Genomic DNA, 15,353 nt, shown 5'->3' on the forward strand with positions numbered 1-15,353 from the left:
CAAGTTTAAGTATCCTCTCTTTATCAAAAGATGAAAAGTTACCTCTAGGACTCAGGGAAGCCATGCATGTAAGTAACTCCATGTTCTTCTCATTAAAACGGTTATCAATCTCTTGAAGATGCAAATCAATTACTTCCAAAAAGATTGCAACCCGAAAATGATGTAGATTTGTTGCTTGTTTAGCAAAACGTCTTGATCTTCCTTGAGGTACATAATGAGCATCCATAGATGGAACATCAATCTCGTGTTTAGTACAAAATAAAATAACTTTGTCTAAGAGACTATCCCATCCTTGATCCCTCATCTTTTGCAACACATTCATTGTACTTTGAACAAGGCTAATGGATTAACAATATCTTGTTCCTTTCTTTGTAAAGCAACACATAAATCATTAGTGTAGCCAAAAATAGTCAACATGAAATGAGCCATAAAAATAAAATCAAAGGACTCCAAAGATCCTAAAACAACTTGAGCTTTGAGCTTATCATCCGGAGAGCCATTTTCTCCAATCTCCTCAAGCACTTTAACAATTGAAGGAAACAAGTTGATGATACTTATTAGACACTTGTAATGAGATCCCCAACGTGTATCTCCCGGCCTACTCAAACCACGTTCTTGATTCAAACCCGATCCACTTTCAATTTCCCCCACTTCCAAAGCTTGAGCCACTACTTGAGCTTGGTTTTTTCGAATAAGGTCTCTTCTCTTACAAGAAGCTCCAACCACATTTAACAAGTTTGCAAGTACATCAAAAAGCCAAGTACAATTAACATTCTTTTTAGCAACCGCAACTAGAGTTAGTTGAAGTTGATGAGCAAAACAATGAATGTAATAGGCTCTTAGAGTATTATTCATAATCAAAGTCTTTAGGCCATTGATTTCACCCCTCATGTTACTTGCCCCATCATACCCTTGACCTCTTATCATGGAAGGACTCAATGAATGTTCTATAAGCAAGGACATAATGGCATCTTTAAGAGACAAAGCGGTAGTTGTTTAGGGTTTGATTTTTTTTTTTTGGGTTTTCCTCTTTCTTCTCCGGCAGTACAGCACACTTTTTTCTTTTTTTTTTTTTAAAAATCAGATTGGGGGGTCCACTGCCCCCACTTGACCCTAGCTGGGTCCGCCCCTGCTAAAAGCTCCATGTATTGTTGTAGTGTCCTGTGTTGATTAACCATATTAATGTTTCCAAATAATTAATTTAGTGTTCCCATGCAATTATTTAGTAAAATAATAGTCCAACAATCTAACAGATTCCATTTGATGGGAAGGGAAGGAGTATTATTAGGTGCAATTTCTTCTTTTCAATATTTACCCCATTGTTTCCATGGCTGTGAATATTTAGGGCACAAACTTTGAGCTTGTGAAGTGTGGCCCTGCTGGGAAATGTCTCATAAAGCCGCGTATCATCAGTCATTTAAACTTTAAGGCTAAGAACAAAGATGATCCTAGTACCCCAGTTGAAGCTTTTTTTGCAGAAGTTGTAAATGTTCGTAATCATGCCTTTTCACTCTTTTGCGTGCGCTTGGATCCATCCAATTCTATATCACCTCGTATGTGTTTTGAATAATTCTTAAAACACTTGTCTTGTCTAAAATTAATTTGTTTATTGTTGTGGCACAATGATATTACAGTCCATTTGACATTTTCTCGGTTTTTTTTCCAGAGAAATTTGAAGTTCATGGTTGCGCCTATTGTTAGAGAAGCAGCGGGGTCTATCATCCACGATGTCCGGGGTACATAACTGGCCGAGAATGTGTATGCATGATAAGTAAAAGCTAATGAGACGATAAAGACTAAATTGTATGTATAATGTATGCGTGTCTACTTTGAAGTTTGAAGGCTTAATGGAGTTACCTTAGTATATATGAAAATTATAGGCTTATATCTATCGACCTTGTTACTCAATATGGGGGATTATGTGCGCTTTGATTGTATGTATTCTATTATTATTATTATTATTATTATTATTATTATTATTATTATTATTATTATTATTATTATTATTTATCTTAGTGCTGGATTTGGGCGAAGAGGATTTTGGCGAAACCAGCAATATGGCATGATATTATATTGCAATATGCTCAAATGTTGCAACATATTATAGATTTGGATGCAGGGTTACATGTTTTATTTCCTATTTCCTATTTTAAATGGTTGCAATTTTCTTGCTAATCTGTAGTATGAAGAAAAAAAAATATCTTTTATATGTTAAGAAGTTAAATCTGAAAAATCAAATATTTTGACATTAAAAAATTATATCAATTTTTTAAAATTTTATTTTCAAATTCTAGGTAGGGGAGGGGGTGAAGGAGGGTTTTGGGTAGATGTGGAAGAATGTGAGCTAGTAAGTAGGGCTACCAATGACACTGGTTCATTTGGTTAATATGGAAAGGGGAGGATTGGGCCTGTGTTGCTTTGACACAGGAAAGGATATAATGGTCACACGACAGGGAGAACGATGAGGAATAGTAGCTATCATCCGTTGGTGGATGGTGGTGGTCGGAAGGGGTTATGAGGACAAACAAATCATACCCGTATTCATTAAGAGAGAAGGAAAAGAGGAATACACGTTTTTACATGCCGGAAGTATGGTTTGGCATTTTCTTACTATCAAGCCTTTTATTATCATGTTACTGTTTTCAGGCAAATGCAACATTACAATAATGTATATAATATGAACAAAATTATAACAGTTAATTTATATATAAATAATCATTTATTAAGATTTAAATGGGTCTTTAGGATTAATTTGTAGAATAACTTTTAAATAACATTATTAATATCTTAATAATTAATTTCTTATATAAATGTCTATTTATTTTAAATCATAAAATAATTAGTTTCATCATAAACAAATATTAAAAATTATCTTAGAAATGATATTTGGTTTATTATAGGTCTTAGCCATTTATCCAAATTTTAGGAACTATTTTTTTTTATTTAATTCATTTTTTAAAAGCTTAGTTTAGATTAAATACATGAATAATTATTTTTTTTATTAAGATTAAAATTTAAAATAAATAAAATAAATTTAATCATTTTTTTCGCTTTTCTTTCTTTAAAATTTAGATTATTAGTTTATTTCTTTAAAATTTAAATATCACAAAATTTGATAAAAATTGTTTGAATGAAAAATAAATGTGCACTCATAGTAAAAAAAATTAATTTTCCAGTAAATATTTTTAACCAAAATTATGAATTTTCTCATTTTTATGCGTTTTTAGGCAAAAATTAAAAATAATATTTATACTCAATTATAATTCATGAAATTAATACACAACTTATATTATATATATAAATTAATACAAAAAAAATTTCGTTATTCAGATTTACTACTTTTAATTAAAATTATTATAGATTATACGATTTTGGGGAATTACAATGAATAAATCATATAAATTAATTTACAATGAATTAAATCACCAAAACTTATAGAAAATTCAATTTATATAAGATAAACACATATAAAATTTAGGGGCATAATTTCATGTAATTAAATAATATGTAAGAATTTATACCTTAATAATTTCAATTTTAATGGTTTTTTTATTTGTAGAATTTCTAGCCACAAAATTAACTTCCTCCCCTTGAATTTTTTTTAATTAATACTAAATATTATTATTGGGCAATTTTTTGAGGATTTTTAGGAATTTTTCTAGGACGTTTAGAGATTTTTAAGGAATTAGTTTTTATTTGTAAATGAATTAACATTAATTTTCTGATTTTCTTTTTTTTTTCCTACTTCTCCTACATAGCAGCTGAATATATAAGCTTGTAAAATTTATTTATTATTTTTTTTATCTTCATGTGTAAGTGATTAGGAGACAAGGCAAATAATTAAAAAATGAAAAAAAAAACTAATAGCATGACACCTAAACTATTCAGCCACCTCACATTAGTTTCTAGAAGTTTTATTTATTTATTTATTTTTAACTTATAAAATAGTGTAGGAATATATTAGATTTTTTTAATATAGTTAATTTAGCTAGATTTAATATTTAAAGTACAATATTACAATTATTTCGAGAGAGAAAAAAAATAAAATTACCAAATATAATTAAGTCAAAAACAATAATACATGTTGTGGAGTGCTTGATACTGATTTACAGAAGGAAAAATTATTGTGAATATCCAACCTATTTTCCATTACTTGTCAATAATCTCACCTTTTGAAATTTTTTAGGAAAAATTATATAAAACTACTTAATCTATAGCACCTTTAGAAAAAAAACTACCTAATTTAATTTTTTTTTTTTGCAAAAAACTACCTTATATGTTATTTTTATTTTCAAAAGACTACCACTTGACAGAAACCGTCAAGTGAACATTGACTTTGCATGTTAGAGGCACATTACATATGTCTAAATCTTCTCCTTCTTTGGTTTTATTCTTTTGGTTCCATCTACAACCTTCTCTTTCTTTCTTCTTCTATAATAAAATCCCCAAAACAATCAAAATTCCTAAAATCTAGCAAAAAACAAATGAAAATCAAAAACCAAGATTAAAATTAATCACTAAGGCCCTAATTTAGAATAGCAAGTGAGAGAATATCAAGATCAAGGTTATTTTTTTTGATATAGTAAAGATCAAGATTGAGAACGCCATTCTTTATCAATTTCAAAATTTCAGACACTCACCAATTTGCCATTCACCTTCTTTTTCAACCTACTACTAGTTCTACACTTTTAGAAAAGTGTTCAATTTGTTCCATCAAGTGTTCCCTATGATGATGATGCCATGACGACTATACGACTACTTCTAGTACTAGTGGTGTTCGAACAATATCAGAGATGCATTCAATTCAGAGGTACAACTACTTTTTCCATTGTCGGGTAGACTAAGCCTAAGCTTCCAACCTCCGATTCCATCACTCTCTTCTCAAACGTCACCGCTCCATAGGTACCTTTTCTCTTTCTTAGTTACCAAACAAAATCCCCAATCTAACCTAAAATTTGTCGTTTTTAAACAAATAAGTGTTAGGTTTAGTTCCTGTTAGAATTGATTGCAGTGCAATGTTAGAAACCAATTAGGTGCTTTAATTTTATGTTTCGAATGGATCAAATTGAATATAAGAAATACACCTATTGAGAAATTCTCTAGGTTAAATCAACTATCATCTTTCCCAAAAACTCGAAATTGTATTCTGGGTTAATAGTTGAGACTAAGAGAAGAAAATGGGGATTTTGAGAAAGAGAAGAAAAAACCAAAGAAGAAAAAGATTTAGAAGGAAAAAGGGGAAAGAATTAGGGTTTTTAAGAATTGGAAAGAAAAGAGGAAAGAATTAGATAAAACGGTGGTTGAAAAGAACAAATAACACTGACTTAAGTAACTCATGTGACCCACGTGCTGGTCAAAATAAAATTTTAATGGTTAACTAACTGATTTCGTCAAGTGGTAGTCTTTTGCAAATGTTTATGCTATTTAAGGTACTTTTTTACAAAAAAAAAAAAGAAAAAATTAGATTAGGTAATTTTTCGCAAAAAGTGCTATAAATTAGTTTTTTTTGTAATTTTCCCATTTTAATAGTCCAACCTTAGATTTCAGTTTGTTGCGAATGGACCCATCACAAATGACCTACTGTATCAGGTTACCTCTCATCTTCTTCCTTCTTTATAATAATCCAATATATTTTCCATTGCCTACCAATAATCTCACCTTTAAATTTTTTTTTAATAATCAAACCTTTGTTTTCAGTCTGTTGACAATGGGCCCTTCAAAGAAGCTAAATAAAATTGCTATTATTTCCCAAACTTATGAAGTTGATCATTGCATAAATAATAATTGTCCTTACATACGTATCCCATCAATTAGGGGTGTTCAAAAAATCCGACCCGCTTGACCCGACCTGTCGACCCGCTGACATCGTAAATGGCGGGTCAATTTTTAAAAAATAATATAATTCGGGCTAACCAGGTTGGGTCATGGGCCACACAATACATTGAGTCGGGTACCCGCCGACCTTTGATTCACTTTCAAAAGTAGGGATGGCAATGGGTCGGACTCGGCTCGGATTATACATACTCCGACTTTGCTCCGGATTTTAGTCGAACTATTTTTTTCAGTCCACCTCCACTCGGAGTCGGATTATGCATACTTCAAGTTTGCTTCGACTCGGACTCTCGGACCTCCAACGGAGTCGGATTATTATCAAACTTTATCGTCGTGATATTGTACTAATGATTTAAAGCATACGAAGTTAACAAAATATATTTTTCAAATACAATTTAACAAAAAAATATGTACTTTGAATTCAAGTTTAACATGTCTCGCATTTTGATTTGGCTTATTTTATTTCTCTTGATTTGATTTGTCGTATTTTGATTGATTGATCTAAATAAAAATACCAAGTAGTTTTTCAAAATCGAAAATTACAATTAGTATGAGAGAGAGCTTGAATTAGTCACATCTAGAGTTTTAAAGGAAACAAAATGTTGGGTTAAAAGTCAAATTCAAAGTCGGATTTCCTTCATGGTTGGAGTCGGGTCGGAGTGTCGAATTTTTAATAAGGTCCAACTCCGTTCCGCCTCTAACTCGGATTCGGATCGTGAAGTCGGAGTTGGAGTCAGATAAGCTTTTCCTCGGACTCGAATTGGATTATTTTCCTCAAATTGAGTCGGACTAGGATCGGATTCGGACTGAATTGCCATCCCTATTCAAAAGTGATTATTAATTTTGAAATTTTTAATGTATAATTACAACCTTAATATGTACTGACCTGAAGTACATCAGTAGGCTTAGGGTGAATAGATGGTCATCAAGCTTAATAGCAAGTTTTCTTCTCTGAGCGTCCATTCCATGTTGAAAACTAGAGGTACCACCGTATTAATACATAGGGGAGCGTATTTATGGACACAACTAATAAATATCTTCTCGATTAAAATGTATGTGCAATTGAGGAAAGGTGTCATTTCCATCTAAATCACATAATTCCAAAACAAATCAGTAATTAATGGAAGTGTTATTCAAACACCATGCCTACCCTGCCCGTGAACCACAATTGTTGACCCTAATATTAGAATATTAGAATATCTTAGCATAAAATCTCTTTGATTTCTTTGTGATTATGTAGAATCTTTATGATTTTGTAGAATATTAGGACAATATTTAGTTTCCTAAAGTATATTGACAATCTTGTATATATAGACATTATCATTAATAAGAAAGGCAACCGAGTCATTCTTACATGGTATCAGAAGCTTCGGTTTTTTGATCCCGACTCCTTTTTCTTTCTCCTTGTCTTTCTCTTCTTCCTTCTTTTCTTTCACCTTTCTTCTTCATGGCCTCTCCCACCAAAATTCATCCCGCTGCTTTGATTACTAACATTAAAACAAGTATTCACATTCAACTTAATGAAGATGGTTCTAATTTTCATACTTGGGTCACTTTATTCAAGCTTCATTGTCGTGCTCACCTTGTGAAATCTCATATTCTTCCCGATGACTCTTCTAAAGTGTTAGTTCTTAAAGATTCCGATTGGCAACGTCTTGATGACATTGTTCAAACATGGATTTATGGCTCTATTAATCCCTCTCTTCTTCAAACTATAGTACGTCCTGATAATTGTGCTTTTGATGCGTGGACTCGTATTGAGAACAATTTCCAAAATAATAAGACATCCCGAATCCTTCATCTTGAATCTCAATTTAATGACATTTCTTTATCCACTTTTTCCGATGTAAAGTCTTATTGCAATGAAATTGAAAGTATTGCTACTTCTCTTAATAATCTTGGCACTTCCATCACCGACAATCGATTGGCTCTTCAAGTTCTTCATGGGTTAACTTCGGAATACAAAACTTTTCGGTCTTTGGTTCAACATATGAATCCTATTCCCTCCTTTGATACTCTTCGTTCTATGTTTGAATTGGAAAAACGTTCTAATCATAAGCATACTTCTCCCGCTCAAGATTCGGCTCTTCTTGCTTCAAATAAAGGTACTTTTTCTGAAAATTCCGCTTCTTTTAACAACCGCGGTCCTTCCCACCACCGTGGTGGTCCCGCCACTCTCGTCGTGGTGGCCGGCCCCACCGTGGCAGCCACCATGGCTCCACCAGTGGGTATGGGCGCTGGCAGCAGCCTCCTACCAGGCCTACTATGTTTCCTTCCTCTCGGCCCAACAGCAATCCTCATGGCCCAAGTCCTTCTCCTTCTCCTTCTTATTATGGGAGACCTTCTTAGGCAAGAAATACTTGGGCCCAGCCTGCTGCCCCCTTTCCTACTACATCTTGGGCTCTTCATTTTTCAAACAATGGACATTCTGATGGTGTTCTTGGTCCACGTCCGGCACAAAGCTATTACACCGGGACTAATACTTTTTCAAATTATATTCCTACGGACATCGATCATGCCATGAACACTCTCTCTTTATCGACTCCGGATGAGCAATTTTATATGGATACCGGTGCCACATCCCGCATGACTCGTTCTCAAGGTACTCTTCTTCCTTATTTTCCTTTAAAGCATCAATTCAATAATGTTATTGTTGTCGGTAATGGTCATTTCATTCCAGTACTTGGTCACAGGCATATTTCTTTTCATACTTCAAAAAAATCCCTTTCTCTTAAAAATGTCTTACATGCACCTAAACTTATTAAAAATCTCATTTCCGTTCGAAAATTCACTCATGATAATATGGTTTCCGTTGAATTTGATCATTTTGGCTTTTCCGTGAAGGATTTGGCCACGGGGAGCATCGTCCTGAGATCTAATAGCACGGGTGATCTTTATCCTTTTCCATCCGCACATGGAGCTACTCTTTCATCCTCCACATCATCGGCCTTTTCCGCTTTTTCCTCTAGTATTTGGCATTCCCGTTTAGGACATCCGGGCAATGCGATTTTAAATTTCTTGTATTCCTCTAGTTCAATCAAATGTAATAAAATTCCTCATTTTTTTTGTCATTCTTGTCCTTTAGGGAAATACATTCAATTACCTTTTGTTAATTCTATGACTATGAGTTCTAAACCTTTTGACATTATTCATAGTGATATATGGACATCTCCTATTTCTAGCCCATCGGGATATAAATATTATGTTCTTTTTCTTGATAATTATACTAATTTTTTGTGGACTTTTCCTTTATGTCGCAAATCTCAAGTTTATGATGTGTTTGTCCATTTTCATACCTTTATTCACACCCAATTTGAGCTTAATATAAAATCTTTCCAATGCGATAACGGGGGTGAATTTGACAATCATATTTTTCGTCAATTTTGTACTAGTCGCGGCATTTCACTTCGTTTTTCTTATCCTTACACATCATCTCAAAATGGCAAATCCGAACGCAAAATTCGCTCCATCAATAACATCATTCGCACTCTTTTATGTCATGCTTCACTTCCCCCGTCTTTTTGGCCTCATGCCTTAAACACGGCCACCTATCTACTCAATATCCTTCCATCTAAAATTCTTGGTAATCTCACTCCCACTCATGTGCTATATTGTAAAGCTCCTACATATACTCATTTACGGGTTTTTGGGTGTTTATGTTTTCCTCTTTTTCCCTCTTCCACTATCCACAAGCTACAACCACGCTCCGCTCCATGTGTTTTTTTAGGATATCCATCTTCTCATAGAGGTTACAAGTGCTATGATCTCTCATCCCGTAAAATCATTATATCTCGACATGTTCTCCTTGATGAGGCCACTTTTCCTTTTGCTCAATCCCCTTCCTCACCTTCCCCAAACTACCAATTTTTAGATGCTAATATTCCCCTTCATTTGTTCCAAACAGCCCATACATCATCTTCTGGGCCTACTCCCTCTCTAAGCCCAACTCTTAATTCCTCCTCCCTTTGTCAACCTACTACTACTGGGCCTCTCATATCTGACCCAGCACACCTTTCTCCCTCTCCAGCCTCCGTACCCCTCATTTCCCCTATTGGGCCTTCAAATTGTTCAGCCCAACAGAACCCAGCCACCCCCAACTCGTCAGCCCAACAGAATCCAGCAGCTCCCAGCTCGCCTACTCCTTCTTCCCCACTTTCAACTGGGCCTGCCTCACGCAGCCCAGTCCACCTCCCTCTTCCTTCCTCCTCCTCTATTGGGCCTGCCTCCCACAGCTCAATCCACCCATCTTCTCCTACCTCACCCCCGGTATCACTACGCGGAGTAAACATGGTATTTTCAAACCCAATCCCAAATACTACTCTCAAGCCTTATCCGTTTCTTTTTCACCTTTACCCAAATCTCCCCTTCATGCCCTTGGTGACCCAAACTGGAAGTTAGCTATGAAAGAAGAATTTGATGCTTTAATTGAGAATCATACTTGGGATTTGGTACCATGTCCTCCTAATGCTAATATTATTCGGTCATTGTGGGTGTTTCGTGTCAAGACCAAGTCCGATGGCTCTTTTGAGCTCTATAAAGCGCGTCTTGTTGGTGATGGTAAATCTCAAAGAGAAGGCATAGATTGTGATGAGACTTTTAGTCCGGTTGTGAAACCTGCTTCTATTCGCATTGTTTTAAGTATTGCTCTTTCCAGGTCTTGGTCTATTCATCAGCTTGATGTTAAGAATGCTTTTTTACATGGTCACTTAACTGAAACTGTTTACATGCATCAGCCTCTGGGTTTTCGTGATCCTACTCGTCCTGATCATGTTTGTCTTCTTCGTAAGTCCCTTTATGGTCTCAAACAGGCTCCTCGTGCATGGTAATACCGATTTGATACTTTTGCAACTACTATTGGCTTTTCTAACAGCATTTCTGATAATTCCCTATTTGTTTATCGTCATGGATCTGATATTGCTTATCTGCTATTATATGTGGACGATATTATTCTCACCGCTTCCTCAGATACACTTCGTGAGTCCATTATGTCCAAACTTAGCTCTGAATTTGCCATGAAGGATTTGGGTCCTCTTAATTATTTCTTGGGTATTGCTGTTACTCGCACTTCTACGGGCCTCTTTCTCTCTCAACAAAGGTATGCCTCTGAAATTCTTGAAAAGGCTGGCATGTCCCAATGTAATTCTGTTGCTACTCCTGTTGCTACCTCCGGCAAACTTTGTGCTAATGCTGGTTCTCCTTGTGACGATCCTACCTTGTATCGTAGCCTAGCTGGTGCTCTACAGTATCTTACTTTCACTCGCCCAGATATTTCATATGTTGTTCAGCAAGTTTGCCTCTATATGCATGATCCACGCATTGAACATATGGCTGCTATTCATCGCATCCTTCGCTATGTCAAGGGTACTCTTTCCTATGGACTGCAGTTGCATCGTTCTAATATTTCCGCTCTTTTGTCCTATACCGATGCTGATTGGGGTGGTTGTCCTGACACTCGCCGCTCAACTTCTGGTTACTGTGTTTTTCTAGGTGATAACTTAATTTCTTGGTCAGCTAAACGACAACCTATTGTTTCCAAATCCAGTGCTGAGGCTGAATATCGTGGTGTTGCTAATGTTGTTTCTGAAACTTGTTGGATTCGCAATTTACTTCTTGAGCTGCACTGTCCTATTACCACAGCTACCATCGTCTATTGCGACTAAATTAGTGCCGTTTATTTGGCTGGTAATCCGGTTCATCATCAGCGCACTAAGCATATTGAGATCGACATTCACTTTGTTCGAGAAAAAGTTAAACGTGGAAATGTTCGAGTGCTTCATGTTCCATCTCGTTATCAGATCGCTGACATTTTCACCAAAGGCCTTCCTCAAGTGTTATTTGATGACTTTCGTTCCAGTCTCAGCGTCTCCAAACCGCCCGATTCGACTGCGGGGGTGTATTAGAATATTAGAATATCTTAGCATAAAATCTCTTTGATTTCTTTGTGATTATGTAGAATCTTTATGATATTGTAGAATATTAGGACAATATTTAGTTTCCTAAAGTATATTGACAATCTTGTATATATAGACATTATCATTAATGAGAAAGGCAACCGAGTCATTCTTACACCTAAGGCCTGCACTACCAATTCAACATGATTATTTTCGTGGCTATGGAGTCTTAGGATCTCTTGCAATTTAAGATCATGATCCTTGAGAGGATCATGCTTTTAATTCTAATTAGTACCAAACATATCAATGACCATTGACAGATCTACAGCATATCTGTTCGATGACTGATTTGTGGCAATCTGCATGGTCGCAAAGTCCAAGTTCCTAAGAGTGTGTTATCAAAGAGACATCTGCTTACAGATGCAACCTTTGTGCCTTCAATGTTTCGACCAATCTCGGGAGAAACAAAAGCAGCGAGAAGAGTGGTTGAAGCCATGTCTTGAAGTTGGTCAACAACAATGATAGTACCAGTGCCATGAAAATGTGACAAAAACTCAATACTTAGAGATGACATATCAATATATTTACGAGCCGACCATTGTGCATCTTTGTGTTCTGCTTCAAATAGATCTCTCAATAGTCAGATTTGTCACTAGTGGAGTACCCATCGTAAAAAAAGGGGTGGATAGATTACGGGGGAAAAAATTCTCCTAACCCTCCAATTGTCTTCTAATAGTTCTTACAAATTTGCTGCCTTCAAATGTACTCATCTTTATGTACATTTGAACCTCGCAAAAAGGCTAAACTAAGAGTACAAACCTATCATATGTTCCCTATATTTTTCAAATGTTCTATCAAATTATTCCATAAATGATCTTTCACACTTCAATCCAAATTTTATTCTTATACGATTGATTCTTGAACTTCATAACTTACTTTTTGCTTGACTTTTTGTCACTTATTTGTCAAGTTTCTTCAATGGTTTTGAAGTTGAGTCTTTGGATTGTGAGTTGAAAATTTGTGCAATAGTAGTATTCTGGTTTAAATAATAAATACCTTGAGAATTTAAAGGAACAACAAGTGTATTATCACAATGGTGCTAAAAGTGGCATAAGGCTTTATAAGAGTATGATTTAATTATAATTCATAATATATGAGAAAACACCCTTTTAGATAATGACAAAAGGGCAAAAAAAAGATTTGATGATGTTCTTCTTTATATCTTCTCTTGTTTTACACATTGATTCTTTCATCAGATGTTCCCAACTCATATATTATACATACATTGACTTGTTTAATAGTTATTACTTTGCATATATTAAGGGGGACCTGTGAGGACAGTGAAAAGCCTCATAGTGGTGGGTAGAAGAAGTCGAGAGAGATTAAAGAGAGAGTGGAAAGAGAAAATTATGTTAGACTTAGGGGAGCTACACCTCTCTGCGGACCTGACTAGAGATAGGAGTAGTTGGCGTCAGCTTATCTGTGTCTTGAAGAATTAGCAACATAAATTCAAAGTTTGATGATTAAGTATAGAACAAAATACATGATAAAAGTTCCCAAAAGGAACCCCAAAAGAGAAGAAGCCGACATACACTAGAAGGTATGCACAAAGACTTCAAGAAAGTTACACAGAAGTACAACCAAAAAGATTGTAAAGTTTCGGAGTAGAAACAAAGAGGATCTCAAGGTTGTTCCCAAAGAAACTTGCATAAAGAAAAGCTTCAGAGTTGGAGCTACACTGGAGGACATGAGAATCAAGTATGAGTGTACTAGGCTTCATATAAGTGATGAAATCAATAATATATTAATATACAGAAAGGAACAAGAGTATGTCCAGGAAAAAGTCAGTTTAAGAACAAGAATTTGTTCCTATGCAAAGCCTCATTTGTTACATCTTAAATCTGGAGTGTAATTGAGCGGTTGGTAAAATACGTAAAACACAAATTACAGTTCGAACAATAAAAATCAACAATTTTATAATGATTTAATTATTAAAATGATTTTTATAAAGATGTTAAAGATAAATAAAAATCTCTTATTACAAATTTTATTAGGAAAAAATCTTACATTTGAGTTATTTTTAAAAATATTATATTTTAACCACTTATAGCACTCTACTTGATACAATAGATTCAAGAGATAAATCTTACAATGTGTTAGAATCTCATTCGTCTATATATTTCTAAAGTTCAAAATTGAATTTATTAAATTAATATTTTTTTAATCTAAAAAATCTAAACTAATATCAACTTATATATTAAAAAAGAAAAAATATCTTTTATCTTCTATATGTCAAAAAGTAAAATAAAAAAAAATCAAAACTTGTTATGAACATAAAACAATAATATCAATTAAATTTTTTTGTTTCTTATTATTACTTAGTATTCTAACTTTTTTATTTTAGCTATTTAAAAGTTAATTAAGTTATACAAGTTACCTATAATATTACATGATCAGAAACATTAATGATATGATTTACATATTGAATAATGTATAGAAAGGATATATTAAGACATTAACCAAAACCTTAAATTATTTTGAGCAATTGCAACAAATTGGCAAGAAATAATCAAGGAGAATTAAAAACAGGATTAAGACTGTCCAAGAACCTAGTAAAGCCTCATAATCACATGGTTCAAGAATCAAAAGAAAAAAGAGAAGTTTTACAAAACCCACAACAAGAAAACCCTTATTTTTATCACTTATCAATTTGTTAAAGCAAGTGTCAATAATCTTAACAATGACGTTAACTTCGAACATTTAATCGAACATGCTTTGTCTTGTACTTTGGAAAGGGTCGATAAAGATGTTTCGAATATGGGTGGTTTAAGGTTTGGAACGATTGATGAGAGTTGCTTGATCAAAGCAACAACAAAAGAAGTAAACTGTGAGTGACTGAGTGGCTCGATCAGGCGCTCGATCGAGCAGTGCCTAGCTTGAATGGTCGAGCGGTGTTGGCTCGGTCGAGTAGAATGTCCAAAACAAGTTGATAGCTTCACTGGAAGCTCGCTCGATCGAGCGAGGTAGTGGCTCGATCGAGCGGTAGTCGAGCAGACTACGTGGATCCTATCTTTGTTCAGAATTTGTAGTGATTATGCATTAATGTGGTGGACTACTCTATTGTTTATTGTAATGTTTATTGTCATAGTTAAATAGAGTGTCAAAAGTACTTTATGGTGAGTAATTGAGAATTTCTAAGAATGATACTCACCTTCCACTATAAAAGGGAGTATCATTCATAGATCAAAAGCCACCAAAAACACACATATTGTTGAGAAGGCTATTCTGTGTAAGAAACTTAAGAGTGTTCTTCATAAAATTAGTGTTGTGATCTTGAGAGAGTTGTTCTCAAGATAAGAAAATATTTATTATACTTATATTGTTGAATCATTTATATTAAAACTACATTTGAGGGGGAGGTATCCAAGATACCTCATAAACACTTGTGTTCATCTTTGCTTATATTTTCTTTTTGTTTTTATTGTTAAACCTCTTTGAGGCTTTCATTTCGCAATTGATGTTGTTATTGAAGATGATGAAGAAGCTGATCGTATTTTTCTAAAATAAACCTAAGAGCAAATATTGGAGTCTTTTGAATGCTAATCTATAAAATGAAGAGAGAAAAAAAAA

At 34.3% G+C, this 15,353-nt stretch overlaps 2 protein-coding genes across 3 annotated transcripts; one reads left to right on the forward strand and one right to left on the reverse strand.

The window, feature by feature from the left end:
• Positions 1 to 318: 318 nt before the first annotated feature.
• LOC130828701 (uncharacterized) lies at positions 319 to 963 on the reverse strand. The gene has a single exon (XM_057694663.1). It carries the CDS (start codon positions 961 to 963, stop codon positions 319 to 321), a length of 645 nt encoding a protein of 214 aa, XP_057550646.1.
• Positions 964 to 4,408: 3,445 nt separating this feature from the next.
• Positions 4,409 to 13,817, forward strand: LOC130796791 (uncharacterized mitochondrial protein AtMg00810-like). 2 transcript variants are annotated; one of them, XM_057659188.1, is made up of 2 exons: positions 4,409 to 4,902; positions 10,566 to 13,817. In XM_057659188.1, the coding sequence occupies exon 2, from the start codon at positions 10,818 to 10,820 to the stop codon at positions 11,490 to 11,492; it is 675 nt and encodes a 224-aa protein (XP_057515171.1). In that variant the 5' UTR covers positions 4,409 to 4,902; positions 10,566 to 10,817; the 3' UTR covers positions 11,493 to 13,817. The 2 variants fall into 2 exon arrangements, with proteins under 2 accessions (XP_057515171.1, XP_057515172.1); XM_057659189.1 differs by having other exon boundaries at positions 10,798 to 13,817.
• The last annotated feature ends 1,536 nt before the right edge of the window (positions 13,818 to 15,353 follow it).

Source organism: Amaranthus tricolor, chromosome 12, assembly GCF_026212465.1.
Source record: "Amaranthus tricolor cultivar Red isolate AtriRed21 chromosome 12, ASM2621246v1, whole genome shotgun sequence".
NCBI classification, from domain to species: Eukaryota; Viridiplantae; Streptophyta; class Magnoliopsida; order Caryophyllales; family Amaranthaceae; genus Amaranthus; species Amaranthus tricolor.